At 48.9% G+C, this 13,154-nt stretch overlaps 1 protein-coding gene across 1 annotated transcript; it reads left to right on the top strand.

Moving 5' to 3' along the window:
* Positions 1-706: 706 nt before the first annotated feature.
* Positions 707-12,798, top strand: LOC121442652 (protein-serine O-palmitoleoyltransferase porcupine-like). Its single transcript, XM_041644251.1, is given in 16 exon segments — positions 707-753; positions 1,100-1,268; positions 2,601-2,793; positions 3,166-3,209; positions 3,459-3,640; positions 3,720-3,850; positions 3,966-3,983; positions 5,340-5,354; positions 5,449-5,452; positions 5,454-5,575; positions 5,733-5,833; positions 7,313-7,389; positions 7,477-7,540; positions 7,647-7,732; positions 8,745-8,855; positions 12,697-12,798. Coding segments are annotated over 15 exon segments (1,386 nt in total). The 5' UTR covers positions 707-753; positions 1,100-1,132.
* The last annotated feature ends 356 nt before the right edge of the window (positions 12,799-13,154 follow it).

The following is a 13,154-nucleotide window of genomic DNA, read 5'->3' as shown; positions in this document are numbered from 1 at the left end:
CTTCTTTGCAGGGTCCAGTCTGGTGGCGGATTAAGCTAATCAGTTAATGATAAACCAAATGCCCACAGCTTGCCCTTAGGGGGTCGATAAGACACCTAGTGAGTGCTCCTAGGTGACAGAGTCATTACCTACAAAAGGTCCTGGCTGGTCCCTGAGGCTAAGGAAGACTGAAAATTCCTTCCTTCAGATCCTTCAAGAGATAGGAAAAGAGGAACCTCGGCTATTTGTCCAGCTGTTACTAGGGTCGTGCTAAAATCTAAACTAGAGGAACCGCAGGGGCGACCTTTTTAGCAGAGAAGGGGCTAGCTTCAACCCTTCCCTTATCTTTTCCATCTTGGTTCTTAAGGATTACAAAATAATCATTAGGAAACATTTTCTTGGAAGTTGAGAAATTCTTGTGCCTCGAACGTCTCGAACGTTTCAGAGCTGGAATAGCAACTGGCCTGAAAAGGGCACCCGCGAACCCTCCGTGCGCCGACGTGCTCCGGCGCCCCGCGCCCCTCAACCCTGCTGCTCCTCCTCGCGATGCTCTGGCTCACTCCTCCCGGTCCCCGCCCCGCTCCCGCTCTCCGATTGGAGAAACTCAGCCGCTGGCCCGCCCCGGGATTTAAAGGGCCCGCTCCGCCGCGCCGCCCTGGGAGCCACTGCTGGTCCCGGCCTTGCGGCCTGAGGGGGAGGCTGCCCGGAGGAGGTGGCGACGGTGGCAGCAGTGCACGTCCCCGGCCCCCAGGACCACGGCTTCCTTTCCATCAGGTAGGTCTCCAGTAGTGTGCGCGCGGCTCCCACGTTCCCATTTGATATATAGGTCTAGAATGCATATCATTCTATCATCATTGGACCAGACTGTTCGCAGCATTCAAGATACACAGGTCCTTCATTCCCTGCGGGTCACGGTGCATCTAGAACACCCGCTGATAGCACAGTTGGTGGCTCAGCTTGACGTACCTGATTCACATCCTCTCCCCCACCCTCCCAAGCCTTCCAATACCACGCTGGGGATTTGGCAGCCCCAAACAGAAGTCCCGAGTGCTCAAGTCCAAACCTTGATTGTGGGTAGCCCCGTGGACATCTTACTGTCTCTGTGTCCTCCCTTTGGCAGATCCATCTGTCCATCCATTTGTGTGGATCCACAATGGCAACCTTCAGCCGCCAGGAATTTTTCCAGCAGCTACTGCAGGGCTGTCTCCTGCCTACTGTCCAACAGGGCCTTGACCAGATCTGGCTGCTCCTTACCATCTGCTTCGCCTGCCGCCTCCTTTGGAGGCTGGGTAAGTGCCTGCCACATTGTGTTCCACCACATTAGATTTTCTCTAATCTGCCACAATCATGAATATCAAGATAGACCTTACCCTGCCACATCCTAACTTGCCACATCCTGCCATGTCAAACCAGGCCCCTACAGGTCCAGCATATCCCACCACATCCATTAAGCTAAGCTCCATTCCACCACAACACCTTCTTGATGTACAGCCACCTCAAGCCACACTATGCCAAGCCACATCCTATTAAACTAAGACATGACCTTCAGCATTCTTTGCACTCGGGGATTGTGGGAGCCTCAGCTGTCTATATTCTAAGGTTATCTATCAATCAGATCCTTAAATGCTGGTGTTACAAGTATCATATTGCAAAGTATCATAGTTACGGGTTTAAAGAGTCTTGCCAAGTTGAAATTTTCACAGGCTGGGCTTCCAAAATGTTGACATTATGAATTTCTCTAATCAGGGCATGATGAAATTTCTGAGTTCTTAGATTCTATAGCTTCCACAATCATAGCAGGTCAATAGCCAAATGAGAAAGTTCGAATCCCCAGGATCCCTATACGATACAGAGATTTCTGAAAACCAAAGGTTCTCGTTCCTTTTCCTTTTCATCTTAAGTGAATTTTTTCCAGTTTTATTATTTTGGTACATATCAAAGCTACTGAAAAGTTGAAAGAACTTTTCAGAGACCACACACATATAAATTAATCACCAGGTTTTCCATAGCTCATATTTTGCTATAAGAGCTTGCTCTAGCTGGGCAGGTGGATCTCTGTGAGTTTGAGACCAGCCTGGTCTGTAAGAGCTAGTTCCAGGACAGGCTCCAAAACCACAGAGAAACCCTGTCTCGAAAAACCAAAAAAAAAAAACAAAACAAAACAAAAAAAAAAACCCAAAAACCAAAAAAAAAGCTTGCTCTATCTTCCTACCTGCCCATCTTCCTGAGCCATTTCAGTAATAGTAGCATGATATTTCACCCCAAGTCCTTCAGTATATGGTCCCTGAGAACAAAAGCACACACCCCCCCATAGTCATAGCTTCAACCATCATCCCCCACCCCTGCAAAATTTTAATCTGGATGCAATACTGTCCAACATAAATTAATAATTTTTTTCTTTCAGGATCCCTGAAATGTCCCTGGTAGATGTTCCTTTTTAAATGCGGACCTTGCTACACTTGCAAGCTCATCAGTATCAGCTTTGGGTCCCCTTCATCCCCATCACATTCTAGGCCTTTGCCCAAAGTGGGCCCTGTTGCCCAAGTCCTCCTTTCTTTCCTGCCAGTCCACCAACCTCCCACTTCTTGTCCCCCCCCTTTTCTCTCTCCCTGTCCCCTAAGGGTTACCGTCTTACCTGAAGCATGCAAGCACCGTGGCAGGTGGCTTCTTCAGCCTCTACCACTTCTTCCAGCTGCACATGGTTTGGGTCGTGCTGCTCAGCCTCCTGTGCTACCTCGTGCTGTTCCTCTGCCGACACTCCTCTCACCGAGGCGTCTTCCTCTCCATCACCATCCTCATCTACCTACTCATGGGGTATGGGTGTGCATCCTCACCCTCACCCTGAAGGCAGGCGGCTCCCCAAGGCCTCGATGAAGTGGTCCTAGATAGGATGGCATGGGCTTATAAGGAGAAAGGGAGGAGTCAGGGATCACCATTCTCCAAAGAGACACCAGAAAGAGAGAGTGACTAGTGTCCCTGAAGGAGACTGGAACACTTGCTCCTTTCATGAGGCTGTACAGGATGGGTTGATCATGGGCTTCCCGTGGAGGGGGCGCTGGGAATTTTTTTCCCTTAGTATGTAGTATGCATCAGAAAGGCAGAACCCCTTCAATACCTTGATGCCCCCCTGTAGTGTCCAAAGCCCTAGGAAGCATAGGGCCAAGACAGTCACCTTTTTTCCTTCAGTGAGATGCACATGGTGGACACCGTGACATGGCACAAGATGCGAGGTGGGTAGCTCTGCCCCTCTTCCCCCCTCATCTCCTAAGAGCCCCCACCCTGATTCTTTCCTCCCTGACTTTCCCCCTTCCTAAACCACATACAGCGCAGGTCTCCCTCTCCCCTGGCATCTGTGTCTCTCTGTCTCTTTCTGCTTATCATCGTGTCTCCCTTTCCTGGCACCTCACACCTGGTACACCCTATCTTTCATTGTGACATGGTTTCTTGTCCATACACTTGACCATGGGCCCCACACATAGGGGCCCAGATGATCGTGGCCATGAAGGCGGTGTCTCTGGGCTTCGACCTGGACCGGGGCGAGGTGGGTGCAGTGCCCTCACCTGTGGAGTTCATGGGCTACCTCTACTTTGTGGGCACCATCGTCTTTGGGCCCTGGATATCCTTCCACAGCTACCTACAGGCTGTCCAAGGCCGCCCACTGGTGAGCTCCTGGGTGGCTAGGTGGGCAGGGACTGTGGGAGTCGCCATGGGGCAGTGTTCATGGATCCTTGATCCCACAGAGCCGCCGATGGCTGAAGAAGGTGGCCCGGAGCCTGGCGCTGGCCCTGCTGTGCCTTGTACTGTCCACTTGTGTGGGCCCTTACCTCTTCCCCTACTTCGTCCCCCTCGACGGTGATCGACTCTTTCGCAAGTGAGCACAGCCTTCAAGGCCCCTGTGTAGCAGTGAGGGGGTTGGGTAGAAGCCTGGGGTCTTCCCAGTTCTGAGCCTGTCTCTTAATGCTTCTGTCTGTCTTCTGTTACTACAGCAAGAAACGCAAAGCCAGGTAAATGAGGGCAGGTGCTGAGGGCAAGTGGGATGACCAGGGCTGGGCCAGAGCCTTGGACCATATGGTTCCAGACATCTGAATTTGACTGACCATCTACCCCATTACTGCACAGAGACCAAGTGTCTGTCTGTGGATGTCTGTTTGACCAAGATTGGCTCAGTGACTCCGTGTATGACTGACACTCCAACACTACTGTGTCTGGATGTCCTTCTGTTGTACCAATAGAAACAAGCTATGTGACTGTAATGGAAAGCGGCAAGTGTGTATTAGTTGGTGACTCTAAATTGCCCATGACTCCTGATAACAGAGTTGAATTGTTTGCCTGTGGCCACTGACTCTCTGAGTGTTGGGCTGAGAATCCTGACTGGCTTGCTGTGCATTGTCAGTGGTGGGCTTGTGTGGCTGTCACTGGCTAGAGTAAACCTGGGTCGGTGATTCTGGCTTATCTGTAATTCTGGTCTGCCTGTACAGCATGCAGTTTGCCTGCTTGTGATTGACTCTGCAGTTTGTCTGCCGTCTTAAACTGCTTGGTGCTATCTGCCTAAAGGATTATGACAAGCTATGAGCCTGTGCCTGTTTGACCAGGACTGTATCTGGCTGTTTGCTAGCCGTTTGATCGTATGACTCGCTACCCTTACTCACTGGCTCTTGGTTATGTCTAATACTAATGAGACTCCAAAAAGTGGCTAGGCGTTGCACGCCTTTAATCTCAGCACTCGGAAGGAAGGGCAGGCGAATTTCTGTGAGTTCAAGGCCAGCCTGGTCTACAGAGTGAGTTCCAGGACAGGAACCAAAGCTACAGAGAAACCCTGTCTCGGAAAAGAAAAGAGAATGAGACTGAAAAAAGTGAAGTCACTTGACCAGTGCCCCTGAGTTAAATTGTCGGGCCCAAAGCCCAGGCCTAATTGAAGTACTTTTATGTTTTGGAATGCGGGGCACTATTCTGCTTTTGACATTGTCTGTGAAATTGACCGTGTATGTGTGCATAGTGGGCATTTAACTGTCTCTGTGTCTCACTAAGGTTTTATTTTATTGTCTTATAAGGTGACTGAATCTGGTTAGAGAGCTGAGAGGCTGAGAACATTTTTGTCTGGCCGTGTGGCCATTTTAGTGTGCAGGGCTGTGTCATATGCCAGCTCATGCATTCATTTGAGCCATGTGGAATCAATCAATCACCTGACTGTGTGTGTGTGTGTGTATGTGTGTGTGTGTGTGTGTGTGTGACCATCAGAGTCTGCCTCTTTTGCTACCGTGTTTCTGTCTTATCTATGAAGAACTCAGGCCAATTTCCAGGGTCTCTCTGACTCTCTTTTCTCTCCTCTCTGCTGCATTCCTGACCTCTGGGGGCCCTAGGGGCACCATGGTAAGGTGAGTCCACAAGGCCGCGATGTTGAGACATGGAGGGGGGGTGTCGTGTCTGGGCCTGGATGTAATACCTTCCTTCCTGGCCTTTTCTTCACAGGTGGCTTGCGGGCCTACGAGAGTGCTGTCTCCTTCCACTTCAGCAACTATTTTGTGGGCTTTCTGTCTGAGGCTACAGCCACATTGGCCGGGGCTGGCTTCACGGAGGAGAAGGACCACCTGGAATGGTGGGGAGGATTTTGGGGCCCCTTCTCCCACAGGGTTTTGCCTGGAGGAAGTGTAGGGTGGTGGGAGGTGATCCTGAGAAGGAGCCAGTCAAGACGGAAGCATAGCAACCAGCTAGCTTGATACCAACTGTAATGGCATGTCTGTTTTGCCCACAAGGGACCTGACAGTCTCTAGACCATTGAATGTGGAGCTGCCCCGGTCCATGGTGGAAGTTGTCACAAGCTGGAACCTGCCCATGTCTTATTGGTTAAATAACTGTGAGTCCCTAAGTCACCACTCCAAAAAAGTTGGTAACCCAGACCCTTTCATACATTTTTACAGCAAACATTTAGTGGGCAACTGCTGCATGGTGGGAGCTGAAGACACAGCAGCGGCTAGCTGTTAGTGTAGCCCAGTTTGCAGAGTGCTTGTTTAGTAGTCATGAGACTCAAGACACAGCAGCGGCTAGCTGTTAGTGTAGCCCAGTTTGTAAAGTGCTTGTTTAGTAGTCATGAGACTCAAGACACAGCAGCGGCTAGCTGTTAGTGTAGCCCAGTTTGTAGAGTGCTTGTCTAGTAGTCATGAGACCCAAGATTTTGATCCCTAGCACCACATAAAAACTGGGTGTGTGGTACCTGCTTGTAATCCCAGCTCTCTGGAGGTGGAGGCTGGAGGCTTGGAAGTTCAAGGTCATCCTCAGCTACACAGCTGTTTTAGGTCAGCCTTGGGTACTACATGAGGTCCTGTCTCAAAAACAAGGTATGTTAGGAACAATAACAACAAAAAAAAAAACTCACAACATTTGCTAACCTGGTAAAAGTGGTAATTGGGAGGGTGGATAATTAGGGAAAAAATACGCAGTAAGTCAGGTAGTGATAAATGCCGACGTGAGTAGTAACAGCGATGTTGAAAAAGGAAGGGACAGGGAGTGGTCTGGAAAATACTTTATCCAGGGCAAGTTTTCCTGACACTTGAACAAAGATCTAAGGACACTGAAGGAGCAAGGAATGCAGATGTGTGGGGGAGGAATGTGACAGGTGGCGAGACAGCAGGTGCTAAGGCCCTGAGGTGCGAGTTTGCCTGATGTGTCGGAGAGACAGCAAGAAGGTTGTAGGGGACTGGAAACGTGACCCCAGGGTAGGGCGCGTGCAAGCCGTTCAGTTATATCCCCAGAATTGGAAGAACAAAGTGAGCACGGTGGGGTAGTAGCAGGACATGAGATCAGAGATCCTCAAGAGACTCCTGGACCATTGAGAGATAGTGTCTCCGGGCAGGGCTAGAATCAGAGGAGAGTCATTTGGGTTGGAACTGGATCCCCCTGGCCTTTTTGTAACTGGATCCCTTCAGCTAGATGAAGGCAAGTGGAGAGAGGGGTGACAGCAGCAAGGGGGCCGCTGGAGCTGCCCGGAGCAGCAAGAGTGGTGGCAACAGGCACAGGGAAATGTAGGGTTCTGGTGGATTCTGAAGGAAGAACTGATAAGATTTGCTAACAGTGTAAGTGTATTGGGAAGGTTGAATTTTGCCCTGAGGACCTAGAAGGATGGAGAGTTGCCACTGACTAGCTAGCCTTGTGAAGTCTGGCTGAAGCAGGATGGAAGGAAGACTTGGAGTTCGTTTTCAGGCTTGTAACAGTTGAGGACATCATAGACTTTATCCTGAGGGCCCCAACAGATTGTGGTTATCTTCCTACCTGTCACTCCCTGCAAGGGCTAGTGGACATTCCGGACAATCTGAACCTGTATCTCTCTCGCCTGCAGATGTTTTCAAGAATGCTCTCCGCCTGGGGACCTTCTCAGCCGTGCTAGTCACCTACGCATCCAGTGCCCTCCTGCATGTGAGCTGGACAGACCTGGATGGAGGGAAGCTGAGCGGGGGAACCAGAGTCTCATCGCTCTCATTGTCTCCTTCCTCAACTCTCCAGGGCTTCAGTTTCCACCTGGCTGCGGTACTGCTGTCCCTGGCATTTATCACCTACGTGGAACATGGTGAGTGCAGAGCCTGGTAGAGTCCCAGTGGGAGGAAGGTTCATGGGAGGCCAGCTCCAGTGGTCCCAAAGACTAACCGCACTACCTGCCGTCCCACCCTGTCCAGTCCTCCGAAAGCGCCTGGCTCAGATCCTCAGTGCCTGCATCTTGTCGAAGCGTTGTCTGCCGGACTGTTCACATCGGCATCGCTTGGTGAGAGTTCATCATGGGTAACCTTGTACCCAACACTGCCCTTTCCAAAATGTCACTTCTGTCTCCATCTTGTATCTGTCTCCGGGTGCCCAGCCTCCTCTTCTGGTGCCTGAGCCATTCCTAAAACCTCGCCTCTATTCACTCGCATCTGTTTCTCTAACAGGCATTTATTGAGCACCTGCTGTATACACACCTGGCATTCGTTCCCCCCACTGAACATTTATTGAGCACCTGCTGGTTCTAGGTGCTGGAGACAAAGTGGTGAACAAAGCAGGCCAAAGTCTTGGCCCCGTGGGACAAAGATTTTAATTGGGGAGACAGTAAAGTCAGTCAAGGCTAGTAGTAGTTTGTCAGGTTGTGAGTAGCGCTAAGCATAAGGGAAAGGGGATGGGAAGTGTGGCGGTGGTTTCCCGTTTTGTTGGGAAGATCAGGAAAGCCTCCGTAGGTGAGGCAACTTGTGAGTTCTTTAAGTAAAAGAGGTAAGGGAGGGGAGCATCTCAGGAAAAGGGGATACCCAGCATAAAGTCCCACCCCAACTTGGGAATGTTGGAGGAACAGTGAGGAGGCCAGTGTGGCCTGAGCAGAGTGATGGGGAGAGGGGAAAGACGGGCCCTCTAGGTCAGGGCGGGATTTGTTTTGCTTTTGTTGTTGTTTTCATTCTGTTTGCCATAAGAAATGCAGACAACCTCACATTTGTCTCCCACCCGGCAACGATGCTCATCACCATAACCCCTGGCTCAAAGCCCTCACCACCATTCTTGCTCCTCTGCCTGAACGCTCGCATCTCCCCCAACCTGGACGCCCTCGTGGTTACCAACACCCTCGTCCTTGGATACCTCTGAGCTCCCATAAGAGGCTCCTTGAACCATCTCTTTCCTATCTCGGGGTACCCTGGGCATCCTCATTCCTGGGACCCACAGTGCCTTGTGTCCCCCTGGGCTTCCCTGCACGGGTGGTGGTGGGGGACAGTGGGCAGGTTCAGCTGCTAAATATATCCATCTGTCCCCCACAGGGCCTGAGGGTACGAGCCTTAAACTTGCTCTTTGGGGCCCTAGCTGTCTTCCACTTGGCCTACCTGGGCTCCCTGTTTGATGTCGATGTGGACGACACCACAGAGGAGCAGGTGAGGTGGTGCCCTGGGCTGGGAGGTGGGCCAGGGATGGCACTTGGGAGAACCTTGAAGACCAAGGCAGTGAGGCCAAGCCAAGGTCCCGTGGTTTAGCTTGTACAAATGCCTTGCTCCATCTTTCCCATTGTCCCTCAAATTTAGTCACACTGCTGGCTCTTTCCTTTGAGTAAACTGCAGTATTTACTTATATACCCTCTAAAATCCATTCTTCTGAGATAGAATACAAAATCCGTTTAACTGTTAGGAACTGAACCCAGGTCCTCCCTCGTGTTATATACATTTGCTTTGCCTCCTGGCCCCAGGTTTTACTTTTGTGTATAACTTTGAGGGGTTTCATGTATTCCAGGCTGGCCTCAAACTCATTATTTACCTCCTAAGGGTTGAAATGACAGGCAGGCACCACCACAGCCCAGTTTTATGGGCTGCTAGAGATGAAACCAAGGGCTTGGTGCAAGGACATGTAAGCATTCCACTATGTTACACACTCCAGCCCTCCTGCACCCTCACCCCCCATATCTGTGTGTGTGTGTGTGAGAGAGAGAGAAAGAGAGAGAGAGAGGCAGAGAGACAGAGACAGACACACACACACAGAAAAAGAGACACTCATGTAACCCAGGTTAGCCTCAAGCTCATTATTAGCCAGAAACAACCTTGAACTTCTTTCTAGTCATCCTGCACACACCTTCCATGTGCTAGATTATAGACATGTCTGTCCAGACTCAGGTTATGTGTGCTGGGGATGGATTTCAGGGCTTCCTGTATGCTACCGATCAAGCTACATCCCAGCCCTGGATTCTGCTTTAAAATTTATGTTCCTTGGAGTGATGATGCATACTTACAGGTGCCAGCGACTTGGGACACTGAGGCAGGAATGTGTGAGCCCGGGAATGTTACCACCTGGGCAACATAATTGAGACTTTATTTTTAGAAAAATCACCTTGGCTGGGTATTGGCAGCACACGCGTTTAATCCCAGCACTTGGGAGGCAGAGTCAAGTGGATCTCAGTGAGTTCGAGACCAGCCTGGTTTAAAAAATGAGTTCCAGGCCGGGCGGTGGTGGCGCACGCCTGTAATCCCAGCACTTGGGAGGCAGAAGCAGGCAGATATCTGTGAGTTTGAGACCAGCCTGGTCTATAAGAGCTAGTTCCAGGACAGGCTCCAAAACCACAGAGAAACCCTGTCTCTAAAAACCAAAAAAAAAAAAAAAGTGAGTTCTAGGACAGTCAGGGCTGTTACACAGAGAAACCCTGTCTTGAAAAAACAAACAAACAAAAAACCTAAAATTTATGTTTTGCTTTGGAGACAGGGTTTCCCTGTAGTTTTGGAGTCTGTCCTGGAACTCATTCTTGTAGACCACGTTGGCCTCGAACTCACAGAGATCTGCCTGCCTCTGCCTCCCAAGTGCTGGGATTAAAGGTGTGTGCCACCACCACCCAGCCTGACTTTTAAATTCTTACCTAAAAATAAATTTTCATGGTTTTTTCCTAATTAAGAATATTTTAAAATTTTCATTCAACAGGCTCCAAAACCACAGAGAAACCCTGTCTCGAAAAACCAAAAAAAAAAAAAATTCATTCAAAACAAAATCTTGGGTTTGCAGCCTGGCATGGCAGTGCACAACTTTAGTTCCAGCACTTGGGAGGCAGAGACAACTGGGTCTCTGTAAGTTCAAGGCCAGCTTGGTCTCTGTATTATAGTGAGTTTAGTAGAAAAACATTGACTCAAAAGAAATTTGGATTTGTTTGGTCCTGGTTTTTGTTGTTGTTGTTTCATTCCTGGATTCTGTATTAGTCCAGGCTAGTTTGAATCCTTTTTCTCAAATCTCAGCCTCCCTAGTGCCAAGATTACATGCCTTTAATCCCAGCAGCACTTTGGGAGGTAGAGGCTAATGGATCTCTGAGCTCAAGGCTAGCCTGGGATCTAGCTTGTAGATCTGGGAGTACTGCCAGGGCTACAGAGAAACTCTGTCTGGAAAAAAAAAAGATTACATATCAGCTGTCATGCCCACTTGAGTTTCTTTTTCAGGTATATAAAAAAAGATTATCCTTGCTTCAGCCTCCCAAATACATGAGATTACAAGGCATACACCACTATGCCAGGCTTTCTTTAATATTTTTTTGAGATTTATTTATTTATTATGTAAATGTTCTGCCTGCATGTGTCCCTGCAGGCCAGAAGAGGGCACCAGATCTTATTACAGGTGGTTGTGAGCCAACATGTCGTTGCTGGGAATTGAACTCAGGACCTCTGGAAGAATAATCAGTGCTCTTAACCACTAAACCATTTCTCCAGCCCTTCTTTAACATTTTTCAAAGCATTTTAGGAATGGGTGTGGTGATGAATGCTGCTAGTCCCAGCGCTCAGGGAGGCAGAAGCAGATAATTTTTGTGAATCTGAGGTCAGCCTAGTCTACAGTGAGTTCAAGGCCAGCCAGGGCTATGGAGAGAGAACCCATCTCAAAAAAAAAAATAACAACCAAACAAAAAATACATTAGAGGTGGGACTGTAGAGCCCACAGTGGTAGAGCCCTTGTCTACCATGGTTGAAATGTGATCCTTAGCACCCAAAACAAACACAAAGTAACCATTGGAGATAGTCACTGCAAAATGCACAAACAAACATTTTAATTCATTTATTAACTGTCTTCCTCAAAGCATGTCAAACATACACACAATATATTTAATTAGTTTAGTTTCTTTCCTCCAGGTTTTTTCCCTAAGACAAGGTTTCTCTGTGTAACAGTCCTGACTGTCCTGGAACTAGCTCCATAGATCAGGCTGGCCTCACACTCACAGAGATGGGCCTGCCTCTGCCTCCCAAGTGCTGGGATTAAAGGCATGGGCCTCCACACCTTGCTCACCCCAGTTTTTTAAGCACATAGCATCTTCATTTTTTCCATTGCAAGAGTTCAACATGGTTTATTTTGTTCCTTATTGGTAGACGCTCAGATTTCCAGTGATTTCATATTGCATCCAGCACATCATCTTGTTTTTATTTATTTATTTATTTATTTAGTATACAATGTTCTGTCTGTATGCCTACAGGCCAGAAGAGGGCGCCAGACCTCACCACAGATGGTTGTGAGCCACCATGTGGTTGCTGGGAATTGAACTCAGGACCTTTGGAAGAGCAGGCAATGCTCTTAACCACTGAGCCATCTCTCCAGCCCCTTGTTTTTATTTTTTTAAAATATTTATTTATTATGTATACAATGTTCTGTCTCTGTGTATGCCTGAAGGCCAGAAGAGGGCACCAGACCTCATTACAGATGGTTATGAGCCACCATGTGGTTGCTGGGAATTGAACTCAGGACCTTTGGAAGAGCAGGCAATGCTCTTAACCACTGAGCCATCTCTCCAGCCCCTTGTTTTTATTTTTTTAAAATATTTATTTATTATGTATACAATGTTCTGTCTCTGTGTATGCCTGAAGGCCAGAAGAGGGCACCAGACCTCATTACAGATGGTTATGAGCCACCATGTGGTTGCTGGGAATTGAACTCAGGACCTTTGGAAGAGCAGGCAATGCTCTTAACCACTGAGCCATCTCTCCAGCCCCTCATCTTGTTTTTAAAATGGCCTTTTTGTTGCAGCTAGAAATCAAAACCCAGGGTCTCCTGCATAAAAACACACACCCTACATCAAGCTATACACTCATCCCCTTGAAATGATCTTTAAGGAATGAAAAACATTACCTGGCTACCCTTCATAAGTACCTAGACCCGTCTGTCACTTAGGTATACGAGGACATACCAAATATCCCTGGGCAAAAGATGGCTTTTCCTGAGAGACTCTGTCCTTGAATTTCAGAACCACGACCTCTTTCTCTCCTACAGGGCTACGGCATGGCATACACTGTCCACAAGTGGTCAGAGCTCAGCTGGGCGAGTCACTGGGTCACTTTTGGATGCTGGATCTTCTACCGTCTCATAGGCTGAAGCATATGACCCTCATAATTCCCTTCAAGACCCCTCCTTAGGGTACCAGCCCCCATGGGGGGATGAGGGAAGGCCCTTTCTCTACTCCTTGACCCTCTCCATTCTTGAGCCCCAACACCCCTATACATAACACGCAAACACACACAACCTTCCCTTGCCTGTCAATCCCCACCCCACTACCAGGCGGGAAGGGGGTGGTCCTCATTGGGGCCTAGAAGTGGATACTTGGGGATGCAGAGAGGAGCTGATCTAGGGCCTCCCCGCCTGCCTTCTCCCTTTTTATATGCAGTTTGTTATTGTCAAATAAAAGTAGAAATATGGAACAGGCTCATTCTTCACTGCTCAGAGGGGAAGAA

Source organism: Microtus oregoni, unplaced genomic scaffold (genome assembly GCF_018167655.1).
Source record: "Microtus oregoni isolate MIOR12 unplaced genomic scaffold, Mior012 000092F_ref0000046, whole genome shotgun sequence".
NCBI classification, from domain to species: domain Eukaryota; kingdom Metazoa; phylum Chordata; class Mammalia; order Rodentia; family Cricetidae; genus Microtus; species Microtus oregoni.
This window is presented reverse-complemented; position numbering and strand designations above follow the sequence as displayed.